Source organism: Cervus elaphus, chromosome 23 (genome assembly GCF_910594005.1).
Source record: "Cervus elaphus chromosome 23, mCerEla1.1, whole genome shotgun sequence".
In the NCBI taxonomy this organism is placed as follows: Eukaryota; Metazoa; Chordata; class Mammalia; order Artiodactyla; family Cervidae; genus Cervus; species Cervus elaphus.
In genome coordinates, this window is record NC_057837.1 from 16,741,695 (window position 1) to 16,767,434 (window position 25,740).

At 42.6% G+C, this 25,740-nt stretch overlaps 1 protein-coding gene across 1 annotated transcript in view; it reads right to left on the bottom strand.

The window, feature by feature from the left end:
- Window positions 1-8,201: 8,201 nt before the first annotated feature.
- Window positions 8,202-25,740, bottom strand: part of UPF2 (UPF2 regulator of nonsense mediated mRNA decay) — a 90,788-nt gene continuing 73,249 nt past the window's right edge. The window contains exons 19-22 of the mRNA XM_043885097.1: window positions 22,215-22,382; window positions 14,957-15,098; window positions 13,564-13,684; window positions 8,202-9,480 (exon numbers count right to left, since the gene is read on the bottom strand). Coding sequence (XP_043741032.1) covers window positions 9,471-9,480; window positions 13,564-13,684; window positions 14,957-15,098; window positions 22,215-22,382 — 441 coding nt within the window. The 3' untranslated portion in view covers window positions 8,202-9,470. The remainder of the gene's footprint in view (window positions 9,481-13,563; window positions 13,685-14,956; window positions 15,099-22,214; window positions 22,383-25,740) is intronic.

Consider the following 25,740-nt stretch of genomic DNA (forward strand, 5'->3'; position numbering starts at 1 on the left):
TAAGATCAGGAGCAAGGCAAGGATGCCTACTCCCATCACTTCTACTGGTTACTGTACCGGAGATTCTAGCCAATGTAATCAGGTAAGAAAAAGAAAAGTCATCCAGATTGGAAGGCAAGAAGTCAAACTGTATTTGCAGATGACATGAATCCATTACTAGAAACAACAACTAGAACAGATTGGGTTGAGCAACATCACAGGATACCAGCCTAGTGTAAAAAAACTCAACTGCATCGCTAGGTATCAGTAATGAACAATCTGAAAATAAGATTACTAAAGCCATTTAATCCATGATAGCTCAAAAATAATAACACGATTTCTACGGAAATCCCAGCAAGATACTTTGTAGACAGAGACGAGCTTATTCCAAAATTTATATGCAAAGGCAAAGGAACTAAATCAGCTAACAAGTTTAACAAAGAATAAAGTAGGAGGACGCACTCTTCCTGATATCAAGACTCACCATAGAGCTACAGTAGAACAGTGTGGTATTAGTGAAGCGACAGACCCAGAGGTCAGTCGAATAGAACAGAGACACCAGAAATACACCCACATGGTAGGTTCTGTGGTTGTTGTTGGTTTGATGAAGGTGTAAAACCTACCCAATGGAGAACGGGGCCTCTCCAACAAAAGGCATTGGAGTGACTGATCATCCATGGGCAAAAAAAAACAAAACAAAAACAGGAAACCTTAAACCTCATATCCTATACCAAAGCTAACTCAAAGTAGATCATGGACCTAAATGTAAGACGTACAACTATTAGACTTTTAGGAAAGAACAACAACAGAAAACCTTTGAGATCTAGGGCTAGGCAAAAAGGAGAGTTATCACCAAAAAAGGTAAGTTGGACTTCATCAAAATTTGAAACTTCTGCTGAGCAAAAGATGCCATTAAAATGATGAAAGACATGCTACAGATTGGGGGAAAATCATTTGAAAACCACATATCTGACTTATATCTAGAATCTCTAAAAGAATTGAAAGAATTCTCAAAACTCAAAAACAATACACGAAAGCAGACCCTGCTTTTAATTAAATTAGAAGGGCAGAAGACACACACAGACATTTCACCAAAGAGGATATATGAATGACAACCACACAAAAAGATGCTTAACATCATTAGCCATTAGGGAAATGCAAATCATAACAAGGAGACACCAGTATACACTGACTATGGCAGCTAAAATTAAAAAAAAAAAAAAAAGCCGTGATAAGACCAAATGCTGGCAACAGGGTGAAGAAACTGGATCTCCCCTACATTGCTGGTGGGAATGGACAATGGTGCAGTCACTCCAGAAAACAGTTTGGCAGTTGTTTCTTAAGAAACTAAACATGCACTTACCACATGATTCAGCAATTGTACTCTTAGGGATTTGTCCCAGAGAACTGAAAACTCACATCCACACAGAAACCTGTACACATATTAAACTGTACACTTAAAAATGGTTACAATGGTAAATTTTATGTATATTTTATCAAAATTTAAAAAAAACTTGCACAGAAATATTTACAACAGCTTTATTCAAAATAGCCTCAAACTGAGAACACCACAAATGTCCTTCAGTAGGGTGCATGTTTAAACTCAGGGACATTCACCCAACAGGGTTACCACTCATCCATAAGGAACCAAATGCACTGGCTTCAGTGGAATCTCAAGGGCATCACAGATCCATCATCAATCTATATTGTGCAGTTTCATTTACACAACACTCTCAAAATGACAAAACTCTACAGAAGAAACCAGGTTAGTTGTTTCCAGGTGCAATGACTCATTTTATGTGTCAACTTGACTGAGCTAAGAGATGCGCAGTTTGTTGATGGGACACCATTTCTGGGTGTGTCCGTGAGGGTGTCTGCAGAAGAGATGAGCATCTGAATCAGTAGACTGAGTAGAGAAAACGGCCCTCCCCAGTGTGTGGGCATCCACCAAACCATCAAAAACATGCAAAGAACAAGAAGGTGGAGGAAGGGGTACCTGCTCACTCTGCTTGAGCTGGGACGTCCGTCTTCCCCTGCTCTCAAATAAGGGCGCTCTTGGTTCTCTTCTTCAGACTCAGAGAGGACTCACACCATCAGCCCCCGGTTCTTGGGCCCTTGATCTTGGACTGTGAGCACCTCTGGGTCTCAGGCCTTCAGACTTGTGTTGAACTGTAGAATTGACTTTTATGCTTCCCCAGTCTGCAGATGGAAGACTCTGAGACATTTCAGCCTGCATAATTTGTAGTTGCCTATTCCTATAATATCCCTAAATAGTCCTATAAATAAAATAGAATAAAATACACATTTTTTTTTTTAAATACACATTTCTATTTATCCTTTGTTCTGTTTCTCTGAAGAACTACTACATCAGGGATCAAGGAGTAGCACACAGGAAGGAGTTCCTTTGTGGTGATGGAACATTTCTGTACCTCGAGAGTGGCAAATCTACACACGCAATCCCATTCTGTGGAAACACACGCAGGTGCACACGTAAAAACTGTGGAAACTTAATGGAGCCTAGAGTCTAGTTACCGATGTTGAACCAGGGTCAATATCTTGGTTTTGATGTTTACTGTCGTCATAGAAGACGTTACCACTGGGGGAAGCTGGACAAAGGGTTTGCAGGACTCGACTAGTTTTGCAGCCTCTGGTGAGTCTGTAATTATTTCGAGATAAAAAGTTTTTTAAAAGTAAAATGCGATTAGGGGATTTTGCAGTTGTTTTCGATTTCCTTCCCACCGGAGTGGCTGACTGTCAGGCCCTGGCCCTCCGTACTTGTCTGCAGATCACAGCAGCAAGAACACAGCACCCGGGAGCTAGTGCAGAAACCTGGGTGAACCATGCAAGGGGTAGGATACCAAAGTCACAGGCTGCTGGCTCTAGGGACCTAAATACACAGATCTTCTCTCTCACCCTCCAGTACTTCCTCAGGCTTTCTCTTGAGGGGGCTGTGTGGGCCAGTGGCTCTATCAGGTTCCTGCCAGTGGCTCTATCAGATTCCTGCTGCAGCAGGAGGTGAAGAGGAGGGGAAGAGAGGCCCTGGTGGGTGTGGTCTGCCTGGTTCTGTGACTGCAGGAAGCCAGGGGTTTGCAGAGGGAGGCCCGGGCCTCTGGGAGGGCCAAGGGCAGGCTGAGGCCAGAAGGCCCCGGCCTGATCCGGTGTGCAGCTACCAGTGCGGGCTGTCTCAGGTCTGTCTCCAGGGTCTCTCAGAAACAATGCAAAGCAAACAAACAAAAGTCAAATTAAAAGGAAGGGAAAATCAGGTCAGGCAGAACAGAGCAATCCGTTTACAGTCAGCCCGTCTCCCCAGCATGCACAGGGTCCAATGGGAGCGTCCCCTGGCTCACTGCCAGGGCCTGCTCCTCACAGCAGGCCTGAGCTCCAGCGCACAGTGGGGCAGCGCTCTGGAGCAGGGGCCCTGTGCTTTCCTCCCCCTGCCCAGGGTGACGTCACGGCCTCAGACCAGGGCAGACCCTGGCCTGCCCACCTGCAGGCTAGGCAACTCCAGAAACCAGGGCCATTTGGCAGTGGCCCTTTTCCCCAGCAGGCGTGGAGCCAGGGTATGCAAACTCTCAAAGAGGGGCCGTGGGGGCCTCCAGGCAGCACCCCTACATGAACATCACCTGGGGACCGTCTACACTCACTCTGTCCCACTCTGCATGCCCCGCCCACCCAACTGCACAGCTCAGGACCCCACACCCCTTCATCCCACCCCTTCCTACACCTGCCCCTCCTAAGCCAGCCCTTTCCCCTCTACCTGGGAAACCTGTCCCCTTTCCACCATCACCCCATCGTTTCTCAGCCAGGCTCTTACCATTTCCTGCCTCCAAGTCTCCCCAGTTCTACTCCAGCCCCTACAATCTGACCTTCACTCAGCAGCCAGATGATCCCATGAAGTCAGACAGAATCAATCACACCACACCCAGAAGAAAATTCACATGCCCCCCTCTGGCTCATGAGTCCTCTCTGACACAGACAGCCCTGTGCCCACCTCTCACTGGTTATTCCCCTCCATTCCTCAAGCAGGACAAGCTCATACCCCCATCTCCAATCACTCTTCTGGAATGTCCTTCCCTGTCCTTCCAGGGGCTGATCCTTGTCATTCAGAATCTAGCTCAAGGGACCACAGACCACAGCACCTCACCCCCAGAGCACATGGGCTGCAGTCTGTCAGGGAAGCAGAGCCTGGGAAGGCGGTTAGAGTGCAGTGTTCATGAGGGAGCACTCTGGGGACCAGCAGCCAAGGAGCAGGGTGGGCAGGGCAGGCTTGACGACAGCTGGACTGGCCCACGTTGTCCTGACTCAGGCTAAGGACACCAGGCCTAGTGTTCCTGCTCCGAGCAGCCCTTGTTTGTGGGCCCCCACAGACCCCCTACCTCACCTGGAGCCAAGCCCATCCCAGAACAGGGCCTTCAGCATCGCAGTATCCAGCTTCTCTCATTTTTATATTCTTCTTAAATTTTTGTTCCTCTGTGTTCTTCCTTCAAGAACCGAAGCTCCACAGAAGCAGGATTTGCCGTGTCACCAGGACCTTAGCCTAGCATATGGCAGGTGTGGAGTGAATGCTCTCCACTCTCCATCACCCTGAAAAACCCACTATATGATTCTCATCGCACAGGCGATGTCAATGAAGCTTCCGTTGAGAAACTTACCCAAGGAGCGGCAGGTGTGCAATCCCAGCCAGCGCCCCCGCCTTGCTGGAATCAAGGAAGAGGCTGCACATTCATGAGTGGCTTGGAAGAGATTATCAATTACCGGAGGATTTGGGTCATACCTCACAATCCCTCCCGGGCTCAGCGTTAAGTCAGTGGCCCCCCCACACAGAAGTCGTACTGACCCTGGGCTACGTGCCCTGTGCTGCACCCGAGCAGGGGTGTGGGGGGCGGAGATCTGATAAAGCAGAAGACAATTCTGCTTCCTCTTCTCAACTCTGCCGCCTGTCCTGCTCCATCCGCTTCTTCCCCTTCACCATGCCCTCTCGAGGAAGCCTGGCAAAAACCCCACCAGCCTCAAGAGGGCTAAATCTTGTCAATCTGACCCCCATCCATGACCTGTCCTGGGTGGGGGATGCATTTCAGCCAAAAGCCCATGCTTTTCTGGGATGCTGGAAGACCCCAAAGCCACCTGTGCTACTTCTGGGGTCAGAGGAACTAGGACCTTGTGTGTTTCTATATAGAGGGGAAAATTGAGAAAATAAGAGGTTTATGCCTGAAATCAAGTGGCCAGTGATCTCTGGGGAGACAGATACTGTTTCTCTCTGACAAGGTAACGGGACACGGTCCAGGCCTGGTTCACTGAAAGGTTCCCACAGCAGTTCAGGAACAGTTTTCTGTGGGTAATAAAGTGGAACTTGTTGGAAGTTCTGTCTGATTTTCAGCCGCCCAGGTCTGAACACAGGATTCTCTGTGCACTTGAAGGGTTTATGAGCTCAAGGGCCAAGCTTGGCCAACTTTGTATCCAACTATGTACCATGGGCATAGCACACAGGAGCTGTGGTGCTAATATTATTACCACTACCAGTCAACCTTTATTGAGCACTTACTGTATATCAACCCAAGCCACTTTGTTAAGACCCTCAAGTCCATTATCTCGTTAATTCCTCATGAACCCTAGTCAACTGTCTACAGAAAAAAAACCGAAGTTTAGAGGTCAATGACCACCCAAGTTCATTCAAGTAGGAAGTATTGGAGTTGGTGCTCAATAAACATCTTATGAGTTACTGAGGGTGTCCGCCTGGCGCCTCCACATCCCCTTTGGGAATAGGTGTTTCTGGCCTCCGGGCCACTAGTGAGAAAATGTTCCAGGCCTGACGGCTCCTTAGTGGCAAGCGTGTACAGGTGCACACAGATCTCAGGAGACATATGAAGTCCCCCTGCTCACCTCCTAGATTACAAACAGTGCATGGAACTAGACTGACACTCTGCCCATCTGTCCAAACAAGAAATGCCCTGCGAGTGCTGACCCCAAAATCTTCAGGCCAGCATCCAGAGTCAGAGAGAACTGGGAAATGGGAGACTAGTGGGACCTGTGTCCACTCTCCAAATTCCTGAGCTCACCTACTCAAGCAGATGAGAACCCATCACATACCCAGCCTGGGGTTCAGCGGCATTTGGGTCAAGTGCAAAAGTCCTGTTGTGGACACGGCAAGACAGGTGGTTGAGAATGTGGCCACACACGCTTCCTGGGGTAAAGCAAGTTCCCTCAGAATTCTCGGCGTCCAAGGGGAGCATGTGATGAGCACCTCCCAGGGTCCCCCAGTCCAGTCTGGTGCTCCTACAGACAGGAGTTCTGTGTAACTCTTGCAGAACAGCTGCTGAGCACCACCCTGCAATTAATCTCATCCCACCCAGGGGCAGGTGGGCAGCACCTATGATGAAGCTTAAGGTGGTGGTTTAGTCACTAAGTCGTATCTGACTCTTGCAACCCCATGGACTGTAGCCCACCAGGCTCCTCTGTCCATGAGATTCTCCAGACAAGAATACTGGAGTGGGTTGCCATTTCCTTCTCCAGGGGATCTTCCCAACCCAGGGACTGAAACCGGGTCTCCTGCATTACAGGCAGATTCTTTACCAACTGGGCTACAAGGGAAGGACAGCATCTAAATCAAATCAGGGATGAGGGAACAGCAAGGTGTCCTAGAGCAGACAAAGCTTGAACTACACCTTGAAAGAAACCAAGCCAGGAAGTAAGGAGAGAACAAGGTATTATAGAAACAGTGCCATCAAGTGGACCCTTCCTACATGCCATGCACTGCATAAGCAGTTTCCACATATGGTCACCTAATTTCACAGAATTGTCACATTTCTCCCTTACTAGAGTATCAGTCCCAGAGGAGCAGGGATTTTTTTCCCCCACTACCTCTGTATCCCCAGTGCCTGGTAAACAGAAAGGGGTCAATCAATCCTTCCCTTCCCATGGTTGCCAAGTATTCATCAAAATGTTTAAATCCATAAATCCGACCAGACTGACTATCCAGTGTCACATAGGAAACCAAAGAAAAGGTAAAAAAAAAAACAAAATGAGCGCTTGTAGACATACATGCACATACTCAGCAGAATCTGAAATGCTTTCCCCAATAACTATAAAACTAAAACCTCCTCCAACGAAACACACATTTGAGTAATAACCCAACAATTTCCAAAGTTACTCCTCCAGAAAGCAGCACTTACTGAGATAACAGAAGATGGCTGACTGTCCTTTGTACTTTGTCCAAAGGTTCAAAAACGCATCACAATAAGAATGCCAAAAACGTGACTTTACTTAGAGCATGCTAAGGATTCTTAAACTGATTCCACCTCCATTTTGTCTTCATCCAAAGCATCTTCTTCCTAGGGAAGAGCACTAGACAGAGCTGGCGCGGCGACACTCCAGTGCCGGCCACGCAGAGCAAGATGTTCTAACAAGAGGTTGTATAGATAAAACATTTGGGGTTCTTTAAAAGCCAAACTTTAGAAATAAACGTGTAGCTATGTGGAAAAACTTCATGTTTAAAATCTGAGTGAACCCCAGTTATGGATGAGTGTAGGAAGCGGCCTCCTCCAGGCAATTCTTAACGTGCCTGCCTGCGAAGCCAGTGGTTTCACAGAACTTGCCCCCTTGACCACTGACCACTGGTCCAGGGATGGATACCGTGCCAAGTGCAGCCGGCAAGTAAGACGGCAATGGGCTTTGGGAAACAGGGCTAAGAGAATTGAGTTTTGAAACTTTATTAAGTCTTTTTCTTTTCAAATATCAATGACTCTCAGCTGATTTTATCAAGAGTGATTACAGTCACACCTTCTGGATTGTCCCAGTCAACCTTGGAATGAACACCTGAAAGAAGCTGAAAACAATGGTTCTCGCAATTCCCTTCTGAGCCACCTGCCTTACGGCAGCGTTTATCAACCCTGCTGCCCACCCTCAGGTAAGAACCTAACACCACCCAGACTAGACGGTGCTCTGCTAGCATTTTCCATTGCAGCTGGTTCAAGCCTCTTCTAAACATGTTCATTCGATTGGATTCCACAGGCTACTTTCTGTACTGACCCCAAGGTAAGCTGACTCAGGCACCCAAGAAAACAATGCAAATAACAGATGCTAAAACGAGAGCAACGATACAAGTGAAATGCAAACAAAATTGTCTCTAAGACTATAAAAAACAAAGATATCCATGGAAGATACTGATTTACCCATTTAATAGGTTTCCAACACCCAAACCAAATAAAACACAACCACACCAAATCTAAATTACAACACTTTATTGCAGCATCGGCAAAGGTCAGATTTCTGAAGCTGGTGAAGATCGGGCAGCATTTCCATGTGAAATGTTACAACTTTACAGTTTTGTTTCTTATTTAATTCTACATGCAGAAACTAAAACATGGTAAAAGAAAAAATGCAAAACAGCTAGAAAAAAAGATGTAATCAAGTTGTAGCTTACAGATGTGCTTGCTCTTCAACTAAATTCACTATGCCTACTGGAAAGCAAACGAAAGACAACTATCCTAATAAATTAACAGATTGGCCAGAAACAGACTAAGAACTCTCATTTCTATGTAGTGGGGGGAAAACAAAACAAAACAAAAACAAAAGCAAAATAAAAGCTCTACTGTTTCCATACTTTGTTTAGAGACAGAGGCTGTAAACCCATGAAGGTCAACAAAATCTCCGGATCCCCTTCTCGCTGTCCTTCGTCCATCTTCTGTGGTGTCTGCCTGGCACGCTGTTTGTTTTCAATGATACTTACAATGGGCTCGACTATCCCTGTTCTGAGGCTGGTGTCAGACCCCCCTAAGCCATCTGGGTTCATGCTGTGTGTACTAATCATCTTCACATTTTCCCTTTACCCTAATAGGCAATGTTGTATTACTGACTCTGGTGGATAAAACTGATTTTTCTCCCCCATCCCTTGTTCCTCATGAAAGAGATTCCTAAACAAAAGCCTTCCTGGTGGATTATCTGGTACCTGGATATCTTTCATCATTTTGCTGTCCTGCATGTAAGTTTTCACTAGAAGATTTTACTGCTTGCTCTATACTTTTCTACTATAGTTCTGGAGCCCCCAAATGTATCTTCTTTCAACATGGGATGTTCAATTCAGAGACACTGAAACTCAAATCAAGTTTAAACTCAAGTTCATTTCCCCCATACCATTACCATTACAACCGTCTCTTCTCCGGCTCAGTCATCTCACTGACGCTCTTCCTGGTGTAACTGCTCAGGAGTCAAGTCAACCACCTCATTTCTTGACTGCCATTCTCAAGAGAAGATGAACCCTCACGTGATTTCCATTACAAAAGGCCTTTTCCGCCTTGTCTGGAAGCGTCGGCTTGTTCCGGTGTTGGCAGAGGCTGCTGTTTCTGCCTCATGGCCCCAGCCTGTCCCAGGTTTAGATTCGCAACTCTCTAGACCGACATGCTGAGATGTGTCCACTGCTCTCATTCAATTGCTGGAGGACTCCACTATCCACAACATCAGATACAGGACCTAATGAAATGACACGTGCTGCTGGATCAACGTCTCCTAGAGGCACAAACAGGGCAATGTTAAAGAACCAGGACTGAGGATGCCCCTCCAGCAAGAAAATGCCCCCTGAGCACCACCAGCCACTGTTCACTGACTGCAGAGAAGTCAGTGCTTTTTAGAGAGAGTACAGATTCCTACTGAAGAAACAAGAGGGGGCAGAGGGGCACTAAATAGGGCAATTCTGACAGTGATGGCGAGGGTGGGCCCATCAGCTTTCCTGTAACTACTTTCTAAGATGCTGAAAACCCATGGTTTGTGTCAGCTGAACTGCGTAACCCCCAAATTTATGTGCTGAAGTCTAACCTCTGAACCTCAGAATGCAACCTTATTTGGAGAAAGGGTCACTGCAGATGTAATTAGTTAAGAGAAGGCCAGACTGGAATCGGATGAGCCCCTAATCCAGTATGACTGTGTTCTCACAGTAGGAGGACATCTGGACAGACACAAAGCTGAGGAGAGCCCCACGTGAAGAGGAAGGCAGGGATCAGAAGGTGCTGTGGAAGCCAGGAGTGCCAGGGGCTGCTGGCAAACCACCAGGAGCCAGTAGGGAGCTGGGAGCAGACTGTCCCTCTCAGCCCTCAGAAAGAACCAACCCTGCCTTGACTTTGGATTCCGGCCTCCAGAGTGTGAGACGGGAGTTCTGTTGTGTGAATCACACTGTGTACAATGCTGTCTTTCGGCAGCTCTAGCAAATTAACACAGGTTGCCTACACAAGGCCAGCTGCATTAGCAAGAAACTTCCAGAGACTAAAATGCAGATATGGAAAAGTCTATCTTCAGTTGGATACATGTGCAAGTTGTACAGAACTGAACAGAAAGGGAAAAGGTCAGTAACATGAGTATTCCCTGAGAGAAAGAAACAGTCTCTCTCTGATGTCAAGACAAAGCAATGGTCTAAAACAGAATATTTTAGACAAATGCAGTGAATAAAGGAAAAGTGTTCACAGTCTTTGATAAGTGAGACACACTTGCCATAAAATCTCTCACTACTCTGAGAGTGGTCCACACTCCAGCAACTTTGACATCACCTGACAGCTTGTTAGAAACTAATCAGAACCAGCAGTTTAATGAGAGTCAAGATGATTAAAATGTGTATTTTAAAGTTTGAGGAGCAACAGTATACCACACGAATTTATAGAGTGTAAACTGTATTAGTACTGACATTTGCCAAAGATGCTATTGTTCAGTTGCTAAGTCATGTCCAACTCTCTGCAACCCCATGGACTGCAGCTCGCCAGGCTTCCCCGTCCTTCACTATCTCCCAGAGTTTGCTCAAACTCATGTCCACGGAGTTAGTGATGCCATCCAACCATCTCATCTTCTGGTGCCCCCTTTTCCTCCTGCCCTCAATCTTTCCCATGATGTTGAGTTTCACAGTTTTTTCAACGCTAGCAGAATGGAAAGCAACTCTGTCCTGCCTTACAAAACACCTGGGTAACTGTATTACTTAGAGTGCTATTGCCATTTTAATTCATTATAAGCAAAACGCTTATACTTTGTTAGGACATAAAAACCCAGGGAGAAGGGCTGAAATTTTAACTTACAGCCCTATTTCAATCCTGATTATAAAATATAAAAATCATTACAATTAATGTCTGAGAGCCTTATCAAAATCTAGAGACAAGAAAAACTTAAAACCGCTTTAATAACCAGGTTTCTAGTAAATTTCCCTTCATCTGCCATACAATGCGAACAATATTAGTAACTTTTTAAAGAGTACTAGCTAAGTTAGGAGTCAACTGAAAACAGTTCTTCAGACCTCACAGAATTTCTTCTGCCTTCTCTTATAGGAATTCAGCACCCAGAGAGCTGAGGACCATGGCTCTAGATAAACAGCTTCCCAATGAATCTTGCCCAGTGTTAAAAATAGAAGAAAATAAAGAGGAGCCAAACCACCAAAAGACACCACCCCATCAGCTAATGTTCTTCCACATGACTACACTTCTTCACTTAAATTTAAGTTTAAAAAACAGCAAAAAACACATGGTACTTGAAAGGCTCAGAGACTCACTTTTACACATTTGTGTATTCCTCCCCAGTATTCATCCATACCTGCATTTTGAGAGCTCTGGCTTTAAAAATACCACAAAACCATGAGACCTTACAGAGGGTCATTTTAAAGAGCACTGTAGAAGTTAGGATTTTATTTTCCAAATCAGTATTTTAGGAAGAGATTTAAAATAGGTAAAGGAAGTAGCTCAAGAACTGGAGTCTCACAAAATCAGGAAAACAAAAGGAAATGAGAGTGCTGGGAAGCATAACATAGGAAGAAAGTCTATTAAATGATTAAACAGATTTTTTTTTTTTTGAAGTTTCTCTGTCCATTCAACAAACATTACTGGGGATCTACTACATGCTAGGCACCAAAAGCTGTGGAGGAGACAAAACGGAAAGCAAGACAGGGCTTCCTGGGTCCTCAGTTTTCTGGGGGATGGAGACAGGCTGGCAGGTGATGAAGCACTGTAAGGTTTGGGGAAGCACCGTGACTCAGGGCACCAAGGTGAGACTCCTGGGTATCAAGGTGAGACCAGACGGGAGGAGCAAGAGTTATCCAGAGGAAGGGCCCAAGAGGGTTCCAAACGGAGAGAGGCAAAAGACAGTGTAACTAGGAGAACTAAGAGGCCAGCTGGGTGGGGAGGAGGGCAAAGAACAGCAGGAGAGAAAGCCAGTAAATAGAGTGCACCCTATCATCCAGGGTCATGTTATCAAGTGAGGAGCTGGGACTTTATCCCACAAGCCATGAGTAACCCTGAAGGATGTGAGAACTCAGTTTGACAAACCAATTTCCTCAACTAAAATTTGATTAGAGTTGTCTGAGTATATGTGAAGTGACAGTCACTCAGTCATGTCCCACTCCACAACACCATGGACTATTCAACCCATGGAATTCTCCAGGCCAGAATACTGGAGTGGGTAGCCTTTCCCTTCTCCAGGGGATCTTCCCAACCCAGGGATTGAATCCAGGTCTCCCACACTGCAGGCAGATTCTTTAGCAGCTGAGCCACAAGGGAAGCCCAAGAATACTGGAGTGGGTAGCCTATCCCTTCTCCAGTGGATCTTCCTGATACAGGAATCGAACCGGGGTCTCCTGCATTGCAGGTGGATTCTTTACCAACTGAGCTATCAGGGCCTGAGCATACAGTTCAAAGTAAAATGTTATCAGGAACACAAATATTCTTACTGAGTAAAGACACAGGCTGAACATCTGCATTTTCTGCAGTGCTACTACTCCAGGGATGGACCATTTCTGCAACCCCAGCACCTCTCTCCTATACCCGCTCGCCTATTCCCAACAACACGTTGATATTTGAGGGCTCTGATAGCCTCAGTCTGAACACTAATACCCCGAGGCAGACCTGTAAGAGCAGCGAAGCCTATGTCACTTTTGATAATAACCCAAACACAAGAGAAAGAACGAAATTGATGGGGAAGGGTCTTCAGATCAGATCCTGGCAAAACTTTCAACAATTTCGTTTCTTAAAAACAAGATGAAAAAAAAAAAAAACAAGATGAGTGAGGTCTTATTCGGGAATATCTTCTATGTGAAATACCTTACAGTTTTAGTTATTTCACATCAGGCAACTCAAGTTTAAGAAGAACTGGCACGAATCCCAGCAGGATATTTTATAATTTAAAAACAAACAAAAAACACCTAAAAACAAACTCAATCTGCATGCTTCAAAGTCTAGCAACAGGTTTTGAGTTTTTATAAACATTATGATTACTTAACACTGGCTTAAGAAATTCTAACAAAAAAGCCTGTGACTTCTCTCCAATTAATCGATAACTAGCCCTCTCTATAAATGCAAAAGAGAAAATCTTTAACAATCCAATAAAGTCAAAGAAAATGAAAACCAATACTGGTATGACTAAAATCAAGATTTTATAAAACAAAAAAAAGGTAACTATTTTATAAACAGGTTTTTTTTTGTCCCCTAAAATATCTACAACTCAAAGACTTTTCTATTGTGCTAATCCTTGGGCCTTTATCATTAGGTATAATCCAGAACTATCTAACTTCCTCACACAGACACCATGAAAAAGAACTAGCTAAGGCAGAAACAAGCGAGATCGTCATACCTCCCACCAGTCTTAAAGATTAGATCCGCATTAGGTGCTCCCTTTGGGTGTTGGTAACGAGGCCGCCGCTCCCGATTGGTGTTTGCTGGAGCTGGGCGTTGGGCAAGAGACTGCAGCATCTCTGTAGTTAGGAGCAAAACAGAAAAGGCGTTAACATTGGTAAATGTACTTCTCCCAATAAGCAAATAAAGGGAGATCAAATTTATTAGTTGTGTCAGGTAGCTAACTAAAGAAAAATCACCATTATATGGGCTAAAATCATTGAGCAGTACTGGAAGAGCAATCAAGAGAGCAGACATGCTCTTGTGCACCTTATAACACCACGCTCCCTGACCGTCAATGGGGCCACAACTCTGTGTCTTGTGAGGCAGTGAAACAGTGTCAGAAGCAGTAGAGTACAACAGCTGGGAGCATGGTGTTCAGAGCTGAACAACATTAGACTGGATCCCAGCTCTGCCACATACTAGCTATGGGGCTTTTGGCTCAGTTTCCCTAAATATAAAGTTTCATTTATCTCATGGAATTATTGTGAGGGTTAAAAGCTATGATCAAGTACATAAGCACCTGGCCATAATAAGCACCTCTACTGAGTGTTAGCTACCATTATTTATTATTAAGAACACTGAGTATTGGCAATTCCCTGGAGGTCCAGTGGCTAGGACTCCATGCTTCCACTGCAGGGGACATGGGTTCGATACCCAGTCAGGGAACTAAGATCCTGCATGCCTTTAGTCAGGACCAAATAAATAAACACATTTATTTTTTAAAAAATTGGCATCAACTGAAAGAGAAGATTCTAAAAGTGGGATTTAAAGATAGAAAACCAAATATTTATTTACACAACAATCTCTTGCACAAAAAGCAGTCTGTGAGTACAACACTATATAAAAGCCATGTTATGGCTCTGAGGGCCTTTTAAGGTGTCTGGACTCCATATGTAAAGTTTAGCTAATCCAAGTGTGCTGAGTATGTCTGCATTAAAACTGGAATCCTAACTTGATGACCTCAAATCTGGGAGGAAGAGGGTCCTCAAGACCAGGATTCCCAAACAGACAAGAGAGGATATTTGCTGAATAATAATTTGCTCACAGTTGACTGGCAATACAAGGCAATTAAAACTTGGTACTACCTCACCTGCAAACCAGCTCTTACAGTATAGAATCTAACTGAATTATAAGGGAAGCAAAGTATGATTAAAAATTACATTAGTGTTATTTTATAAATAAGTGAAAGAAAAATAAAGACAGAAAGGAATACAAAAAACAATCAACTTCTCAGGCTAAATATAAACAAACATGACATGAAAAGGAGAATAATAGCTCTGACGTTGTATATTTTAAAAATCCAAAAGGCATCACAATTTTCCACTTCTGTCCTGGAAATGATTTGATACCTTGATAATCTTCTTGTTCTTGCCGTTCATTGATATCTAGTGTGAGCTTTTTCATTCTCATCCTCTCTTCTTGTTCTGCTTGTTGCTGGTTCCAATGATTTGCAGCAAGTTGGGAAGACATGGGTACATTAAGGATCTTAAACTGAGAAAAAAAAGTAAAGAAACCACAAATGGCTTCAGAAAATCAAGAAACAAAGATTTCAAATAAATCAGTGCATGCATTCATTCTCAGTCACTCCCAACTTGGACCCCTTGGACTGCAGCCTGCCAGACTCCTCTGTCCATGGGATTTCCCAGAGTAGGTTGTCATTTCCTACTCCAGGGGATCTTTCCCAAAACAGGGACTGAACCCAAGTCTCTTATGTCTCCTGCACAGGCAGGCAGATTCTTTACCACTGAGCCACCTGGGAAACCCAAATAAATAAGTAGAACTAAATGAGGTTAGAAAATTAATTTTTCCTTTCCTAATAAGTCAATAAAGACAATATCATCTCAAAACATAAACAGACAATAGTGTTACTCTACTTAAGAGAGAAACCCATGAGGGTTGGGTAAGAAGTAGAAGGCCATCAGGCTCAACGTCCATGAAAAGCAGACACTCCTCTTTCCTGCACGCTGTCCGGAAGCAACACATCTAATCAGCAGGGGATCACTGTCCACTGTGCAGACCCTGTTACACATGGCTAACTGTCAGAAAGGGTTTTATACAGCAAGCTGTAATCTGCACCCTTTTCATTTCTATCCCCTGGAATTAATTCTTCCCTCTTGACTATACAGAACAAATCTAGTCCACCTTTACGATTACCAAGTCTTCATATTCTAAAGATAGCTGTGATGCTGGAAAAGAGAAAGAGTTTAGCAACTGAACAATTAGTTATGGGGGAATAATTCTTATCTATGGAATGTTTTGTTTTTAGCAGGATGTTCCTGGTTCAGGATTGTTAACAACTATTAAACCAAAATAAATATCTTTTGCATTTGTTTGAAACAAAAATTCTTTAAAACATTACATAATGGCTCTATTACATTAAAACTTTTGCTTTAATAAGACATTTTCTTTCAATTCATTATTCTAATTCATAGACATTTGAATCTAGAAAGAAATTATCAACAGTATTTTCCTTTCTTTTCAACTATTTACTTCACTGGTACAAATTTTTCTTTTCCTACTGACTACAGAAGAAAGTTATTTCTGGGCACAAATTTGGTCCACAAAGAGATCTTTCACTTAAGAACTAAAGATTCCTATAAGGCTACGCATTTCACATTTCTAGAAAAACCGTTGCACCAGAAGAACCAACACCCAAAAGTCAAATAAAGAAAGAAAAATCAGAACAAAATATACTTTCTTCTTCAAACCACAAAATAACAGTGATGTTTCTTCAAATAATGTTCCTAAAGTTGAACATATTCCAAAATTCCAAATAATGTTTATGAGTTGAAACTTAACTTAATAACCAAGTACTCTGAGCTCTCATTTCATGTTTGCTAACATTTTAAAAATAAAGTTCAATAAAAATGTTTCCTTAAACAAAATCTCACTAAGAAGGACTTCACTCCTCATTCTGAAGTTACATGGGTTACACAGTATATAATCTATCTACTTTGAACCAAAAATATTTCTGTTAAAATACAGACACATAGTCTTACTTTGACCCATAGAATTTAGAATTCAGGACTACTGAAATGAATTTACTTTTCAAAGCTCAAAAGTTTCTGAAGGTAGGTTTTAATTTTATGCCTACACATTCTGAAAAGATCAAAAGGGTGTGCAAACTGACACAGGTATCGTGAATTTTTCATATGTGCCTCAGAAAACAGAGGGATGAAAGAAGAAAATTGATTATTTATTGTTGTATAAGTTGATCGCCCCCCTTCATGGATCACTGCCTTGTTGTGGTGAAGTGGCTTGCATAACTCAATAAAGCTATGAGCCATGCCATGCAGGGCCACCCAAGATGGACGGGTCATCGCAGAGAGTTCTGACAAAACGTGATCCACTGGAGGAGGGATTGACAAACCTGATTATACCACCTGGGTATACCTAGTTATACCCAGATTATACCTGATTATACCACCCAAGTACACCTGCCGTGAGAACCTCATGAACTGTATAAAAGGACAAAAAGATACGACACGAAAAGGTAAGTCCCCCAGGTCTGAAGGTGTCCAATATGCTACTGGGGAAGAGCAGAGGAAAATTACCAACAGCCCCAGAATGAATGAAGCAGCTGGGCCAAAGCAGATACTATACTCAGTTGTGGATGTGTCTGGTGATGCTGCAAAGAACAGTACTGTATAGGAACCTGGAATGTTAGGTCCATGAATCAAGGAAAACTGGATGTGGTCAAGGAGATGGTAAGAATAAACATAGACATCCTAGGAATCAGCGAACTAAAATGGATGAGAATGGACTAATTTAATTCAGATGACCATTGAATCTACTACTGTGGGCAAGAATCCCATAGAGGAAACGGAGTAGCCCCCGTAATCAACAAGAGTCCGAAATACAGTACTTGGGTGCAACCTCAAAATGACAATAACCTTGGTTCATTTCCAAGGCAAGCCATTCAACATCACAGCAATCCAAGTCTATGCCCCTACCACTGATGCTGAAGAAGCTGAAGTTGATCAGTTCTATGAAGATCTAGAAGACCACCTAGAACTAACACCTAAAAAAGGTGTTCTATTCATCATTGGGGATTGGAATGCAAAAGTAGCAAATCAAGACATACTTGGAGTAATAGGCAATTTTGGGCCTTGGAGAACAAAACGAAGCAAGGCAAAGCTTAACTGAATTCTGCCAAGAGAATGCACTAGTCACAGCAAATACCCTTTTTCAACAATGCAAGAGACGACTTTACACATGGACATCATCAAATGGTCAACAGCAAAATCAAATTGATTACATTCTTTGCAGCTGAAGATGGAGAAGCTGTATACAATCAGCAATAACAAGACCTGGAGCTGAGTTTGGCCCAGATCATCAGCTTCTCAGAGCAAAACTCAGGCTTAAACTAAAGAAAACTGGGAAAAACAACAGGCCAGCCAAGTATAACTGAACTCAAATCCTGTATGAATTCGTAGTAGAGGTAATGAATAGATTCAAGGGACTAGATCTAGTTAACAGTGTGCCTGAAGAACTATGGACAGAGGTTGTAATACTGTACAGGAGGTGGCGAACAAAACCACCCCAAACAAAAAGAAAAGCAAGAAGGCAAAGTGGTTATCTGAGGAGGTTTTACAAACAGCGGAAAAACAAAGAAAAGAAAAGCAAGAGAGATAGGGAAAGGTGTATGTAAGAGTTCCAAAAAATAGCTAGAAGAGATAAGAAGGTCTTCTTCAATGAACAATGTGTAATAACAGAAGAATACAACCAAAGGGGAAAGATGTAGATATCTCTTCAGAAAAACTGGAAACATCAAGGGAGCATTCTGCCCAAAGATGGGCACAATAAAGGATAAACACGGTACAGACCTAGTAGACGCTGAAGAGATCAAGAAGAGATGGAAACAATACATGGAAGAGCTGTATAAAAAAGATCTTAATGAACTAATAATATTACTATGATGTTGTGGTTAGTCACCCAGAGCCAGACATTCTGGAGTGGGAAGTCAAGTGGGCCGTAAGAAGCACTACTGTCAATAAAGCCAGTGGAGGCAATGAAATTCTAGCAGAACTCTTCAAATCTCTCAAAGATGATGCCATCAAGGTTTTACATTCATTACATCAGCAAATCTGGAAGACCCAGCAGTGGCCACAGGACTGGAAAAGATTAATCCTTATCCCAATCCCCAAGAAGGGTAGTACCAAACAATGTGCTAACCATCAGACAATTGCACTCATCTCCCATGCTAGTAAATTCATGCTTAAAATCTTACATGCTAGGCTTTAGCATTATGCAAATGAAGAACTTCCAGATGTCCAAGCTGGGGTTAGACAAGGATGAGGAATAAGAGATCAAATCACCAATATTTGCTGGATTATATAGAGAAAGCAAGGGAATTTCAGAAAAACATCTGTTTCATTGACAACGCTGAAGTCTTTGACTGTGTGGATTATGACAAACTGTGGAAAGCTCTTAGATGGGAACACCAGACCATTTTACCTGTCTCTTGAAAAACCTGCATGCGGTTAAGAAGCAACAGCGAGAATCCTGTATGGAACAACTGATCCATACAAGATCAAGAAAGGAGTACGACAGGGCTGTCTGCTGTCACCCTGTTTGTTTAACCAAACACTGAGCACATCAGGAGATATGGCGGGCTGGATGAATTACAAGCTGGAATTAAGATAGGCAGGAGAAACATCAACAACCTCAGATATGTGGATGATACCACTCTAAGGGAAGAAAGCAAAGAGGAACTAAAGAGCCTCTTGATGAGAGTGGAAGAGCCAGCTTAAGAGTAAATATTAAACTAAGATCATGGCATCTGGCCCCATTACCACATGGCAAACAGAAGGGGAAAAGGTGGAAGTAGTGACAGATTTCCTTTTCTTGGTCTCCAAAATCACTGCGGACAGTAACTGCAGCCATGAAATGAGAAGACAACTGCTTCTTGGCAGGAAAACCATGACAAACCTAGACAGTGTGTTGAAAAGCACAGCTCCTGAACTTTCTTTGCTACATTGACACATTTACTGAGCCTTGCTTTTTCTTATTTAAAAGGAGCTTTAGGAATATCTTTCTGTGAAGATCAACTTGTTGTTGTTGAGTCACCCAGTCATGTCCGACTCTTTGTGACCACATGGACTGCAGCACACCAGGCCTCCAAGTCCCTCACCATCTCCTGGAGTTTGTCCAAGTTCATATTCACTACATCGGTGATGGCATCCAGCTACCTCATTGTCTCAGTGGTCACGTATGGTTGAGGCAGCTGGACTATGAAGAAGGCAGAAAGCCAAAGAATTGATACCTTCAAGCTGCGGTGCTGGAGAAGACTCCTGAAAGTCCCTTGAACAGCAAGAAGATCAAATCAGTCAATCTTATGGGAGATCAACCCTGAATATTCTCACTGGAAGGACTGATGCTGAAGCTGAAGCTCCAGTACTTTGGTCATCTGATGTGAACAGATGATTCACTGGAAAAGTCCCTAATGCTGGGAAAGATGGAGAGCAGAAGAGGGCGTCAGAGGATGAGATAGCTGGATGCCATCACCGATTAATGAATATGAACTTGGGCAAACTCCAGGAGATGGTGAGGGACTTGGAGGCCTGGTGTGCTGCAGTCCATGTGGTCACAAAGAGTCGGACATGACTGGGTGACTCAACAACAACAAGTTGATCTTCACAGAAAGATATTCCTAAAGCTCCTTTTAAATAAGAAAAAGCAAGGCTTAGTAAATGTGTCAATGTAGCACAGAAAGTTCAGGAGCTGTATAGGAATGGGAACCAATTCTCATGTGATAGTTCAGCCTACGGAAATGAAGTTGCCATGTACTGCCCTTGACAATTATTAAAAAAACAAAAAAAACAAAAAAACAGGAAAAGTCTACTCAGAGAACTAAATTATCCCTAAAAAGAAAAGCAGAAACTCTAGACTTTGAGAATCCTGCTAGCCATGGTAACCAGCAGTTCCAAGTGCTAAAAAGAGTACTTTTACAAAGACTCCAGAACCAAGTCTAGGGTCTTGATCAAAAATAAGCCCTATTTTTCGAGGGACTGGGTGGAAGATGAGGGAGAGGGGAAATGTCAGGGCTCAACTCTGGCCTGAAGGTGAGAAAGTAGGGAGCTTTCATAAAACCTTGGTAACCCTAAAGTCTAGGATGGAGGAAAGTCCTGCTGACTGGAAAGGAATTATGAAGAATATCTGACAAAGATCTAGCAGTGCTCAGAAGCGAAGTCAGTTAACTATTTAAATGTGAGTCATGATAGAAAGCCTGTTCCCAGCCCTCCATTCTGTGATCCTAACTGGTATTCAGCTTTCACATCTCAAGACTTATTTGCACTACAGCAAAATGATGGTATGCTCTACAACTCTGATCTTTTGAGTAACAAGAAATTACCTGACAAAGCAGAGATAAAAGATGAAGGTAGGCACCATCTCCTTGAGCCTGTTCTGGAAGGGAAGGAACAGAATGTCCCTCCCCTCACAGAGGATATTCCGGGCCTTCCTTGGTCACCCTCTACAACAGCAGTCTCCCTCTGATCACCTCCTCCCCACCTCAGTTTCCTATCCTCTTAACTTGCTTTATCTTCCAACAGAGCACTGTCCTTAACCTGACATTATTTCTTGTCTGCCTCTCAATACTAGAATGAAAGCTCCAAAGAGAGGAGGGACTTATTACTGCTGTATTTCTGCACGTGGAACAGTGCCTGGTACGTAACAAGTCAACAATAAGTAGCTGTTAAATGACAATTTAAATGAACGTGGGAACCAGGTATCAGACTGGTCTAACAAGCTCTTCTAGCCACCATATTTCATAGATGCTTCTGTTAATTATAAGATGCACCATTATTTTACATACCACTAAAACAGAAAAAAATGCTGTCAATTATCCTAAGATTCCATCAACTCTAAGAGGCAGCTTAAACTCAGAAATAATAATAAAGTATGAATTTTTTTTTTAACAGGACTAGTAATAAATGATGTATTTTCGAGTTAGATCTGGGAGCCGGGCTCCATTTCCTTCAGAGCACTTTCCACAATCAGCAAATATAATATTATGCTTGTCTCTCTCCCTCAGCTGGTGTGTGCTCACATGGCCAGGGGCTACATCCTGTTCATCACTGTAGCCTCACACTTGGGCTGGTATTTGGCAGAGCAGACAAATAATATTTGAGGACTGAATGTATGAATCAAAGTGATAGCTTAGCAGACAGGGAAATGATTGTGAGGGCCATCTGTGAGATAAGGGAAAGAAAGAGGAGGTGGTTTAAGGAGAATGGAGGAGAAGGATCAGGGGTCCGAAAACAATGGTTTTTTTATTCCAAAAGCAATTTGGCAAGTGAGCATTTTTTCCAAGATTATCCGCCATCAACCTCCTTTCCTTTCTCACTGTGAGCTTCCTACTCAAAGTCAGTATGTGTATCTTCTAACAAATGCATATGACTTAAATTTTAAATGTTCTTTCCATTAAAAAACACCCATCTACTTGATGGAAGTTACACGTGTCTTCTGTGCACATAACAGATAAAATTATTTCTACCACTGAATACCAGTCTTTTCCCCCTGTATGCAAGAACCCATAAAACAAAATTACCACTTACACTTGGTAACTACCAAGGAACTGGGAATATACTGTGGACAGATTCTCACCTGTTGCTTATTGCCTTTTCTGGTTAACATGACAAACGGCATTGTGTCTGCAGACTCTGTCTCTCCCTCCCCACCACCAAGTGGGGGTCCTTTCCTTAGCTGGCTTTTGAGGTGCAAGGGAATGGCAACATCAAGCTGGTGCACTTTAACAGATTCGCCACTTCGTTGCTTAAAAACAGAAATGAAAAAAGTGTAAATAGCTCAATAAGTTGTTTCTAATTCCTTCAGTGCTACACTTCTTAGAACAATCATTAGAGCCAAGTAATCTTTCTGAAACCAGAGTCGCCGCCCACCTGCACACATGCCTTGGAACCATATGATTTGGCTCCTGCTGACGGGTCAGGCCTCTCCCAAACTCACACACACGGTGCTGCAGGTTCTACTGTCCTGTGTGAGTACACGGTGCCCTCTCATTCTCCCTCAGGGCACACGTCTTCCTTTGTAGTTATCATGGGCCACAACTGCCTCCTTACCCATGTGAACCCCTACCTGACCGACGAGTTCATCACTGCGCCCTTTCTCTGGTGCGTCCTGCTGTGAGCACATGCAGTCAGTGCTCAGTATTTAGGGGTGAACAGATAACTTCCTACTTGTTAGTATCAATTCTTTTTAACATTTACACTGGATTTATCAACCAATTATTGAAACAAACCTTCACTGATGGGTGACTTACTACACATTAAGCCTGGAGATACTAACATTAAAAAGATAATCTCTATTCTCAAAGATCTCATAAGCTTGTTAAGTAAGAAAGAGAAATCAATTACGATTCATCTGAGTTGTGTATAACGTGTACAATAGAGTGACTACATGCGACTGGTTGAGAGTGCGTGGGTGCTTTCACAAAAGGTTGAATGAAAACGGGACATTTGAGAACATTAAAGACTTCACAGACCTTCTTCCAACCAGATGGTAAAAGAGCAGTTTGGGGGATACACAGAGAATTTACACAGGGGAAGAACAGGTGCAAAAGCAAAGATGTGAAACAGCAGGTGCATTTAGGGAACTGCAAATAATTTTCTAAATCTGAACGAATGGAGCACGAATGAGGAAAGAGCTGAACATGATATTTCAAAGCTAAGCAAGTAATGCTAAAAGGGCATGAAGGTATTAAAACTTCTTTACTGCCATTTAAATAGTCTTTTGATATAGGCACCATATTTGCAAGAGACTTGCAAATCAGCAAAACGGTAATAAAAGTGTAAGGTTTTATTGCTTTGGATTTCTCAGCTCCAACTGTTAGAATTTGCTTGAAGTTCTTCCAAGTTCATAAGATTATTTATAAAGACTTTTTAACTTAAAATTTGAAACAATCATGTCAGAGGAACCTTGATATGTAAATTATCTTTCCTGATTATAAAACTAACATATTCTTTTCATAAACTAATACAAAAATATATTATCAAATGTGTCCATACCAATTCCTACAGCTTATTCCTATAGGAATTATAATTCCTATCTCCCTCTGCCTGACTCTAAGACACAACAACTATTAACAATGGGTCCTGTCCTTCCAGATTTTTTCTTGCATATATACATATATGAAACATATATATACATGACATATACAATGTAACACATATAAACAGGAACAATCATGATGACTATTATTCTATACTAAACTTACATGTTTCTTCTTCTTTTAGATTCTGTATCTTGGGCATCTAGTACAGAGCTAATTATTTATTTTATTGGCCCTCTACTGACAGCTTAGACTTTTTTTCTATTACAATGTCACACTTTTCATGCACTTGAGAGACTATTAAGGGTACACTTTTAGATCAAATGGCAAGTCATTCTGACAGGTTTACTAAATTTCTCTCTAAAAAAGGCTAGACTCATTTACATCTACCAAGTATAGATGTTTACCCACACTTAACCACAATAGGTACCATCACTTTTAAAATCTTAATATTTGATGACCTGATAAAAAGGCCCTTCATAGTTTGCTTGTCATTTGATTGTCAGTGAGCTTTAGCACTATATTCTAACAACAACAAAATGAGTCATTCATTTCTTCTCATTGGTTTGTACAATCTCTAGCATAGTACAGATACTGAATCCTGTGTTGTGTCAGCTATAGATTTTTTTCTCCTGGTTAGTTATTTCTTCACTTGATCTTAGCCAAAAGGCCGAGAAGCGATTTAGTTATTTCTTAAAAGATTTCTGTGGCATTTTGTGTTGGAAAGTAGTGTAACAAATGGTTGATAAGAGACTATACCACTCACTACCCTTTCACTTTAAGCAAGTTTTTTTTGTTGTTTTTTCCAAGCCTGTTTCTTTAACTGAAACATGGGAATACGAACAGTATCTAACAGCTAACGGCACTGGATGAAGAATAAACATAAAGTCAATGCAGTGCTCAACAGTCTTTACAGTCATTAAAATTATTTGAGAGATCTGCAATTAATTCTGGGGTGGAAATTAAAAATAGAAATCCAGCTTTATTTTTTATTGACCATTTGTTGAAGATACTATTTTCCCTCACATGGTTTGAGATGTTAACTTCATCAAGATTAAACTGCCATGTTCGAAGGTCTATTTTAGATTCCGGTGACTCACTCCAGTATTCTTGCCTGGAAAATCCCATGGACAGAGGAGCCTGGTGGGCTACAGGCCATGGGGTCTCAAAGAGTCGCACACAACTGAGTACACACGCAATGCAATCCAAGGTCTATTTTAGACCCTCCTCTGTTTGATTAATCTATCCATTCCTGTACCAAACTATTGCTATATGTTTAAAATGTTTATTATCTTGTATGTCACACTTTATTTTCTCCAAGTTTCTTAACTGTTCGGTTATTCTTTAAGAATTTAAGAATAATTTTATTAGGTTCATTCTGCATCCATGTCCCTGTTCTCTACCTCCAACCCTCAACCCCATCCCCCAAATTTCCCTGATGGGACAGAATGAGGACTGCATGAAATTTAAGGACATGATTTATGGAGAAATGATGTCTTCACAATACTGTGTCTTCCTATGATTTTTAGCAAAAGGAAAAAGTCTGTACAACTGTTCATTTTGGGTATCTGATAATGATTTAAAATCGGGGCCTAACAGTGGATGAAATTTTCTCCTATACATAAACACAACTGCAAAAATATGAATTCAAACTTCCCTCTTCTCTGATCACATCCTCTCACCCTTCCAGCTCACTTCTTAAGAACTCTCAGTAAGCGATGACCACGGAACCACACCGAAATCTCCCCTTCCTTTGACTTCATCAGCTTTTCCACCTTTTCTAAATGTTGGGGCTTGTCAGGGCTCAACCCTGAACCTGCTTCTCTTCTGTCTCCACACTTTATATCTGGATGAGCCAGTTATTGCCATGGCTTTAAAAGTACTCTAACAACTGCTCTGTTTATGTTTCTCTTCTGCTCTCTAGACATTTCCACTGACGCCTTACAGGCTCCTCAAACTTACCAAGTGTAACTCTTACTTGCACGCTCCTGTTTCTTAGAGACAAGCCAGTGGTCCAAGCCATAAGGCTGGGTATCATCCTTGACTCCTTGGGCCCCACATACT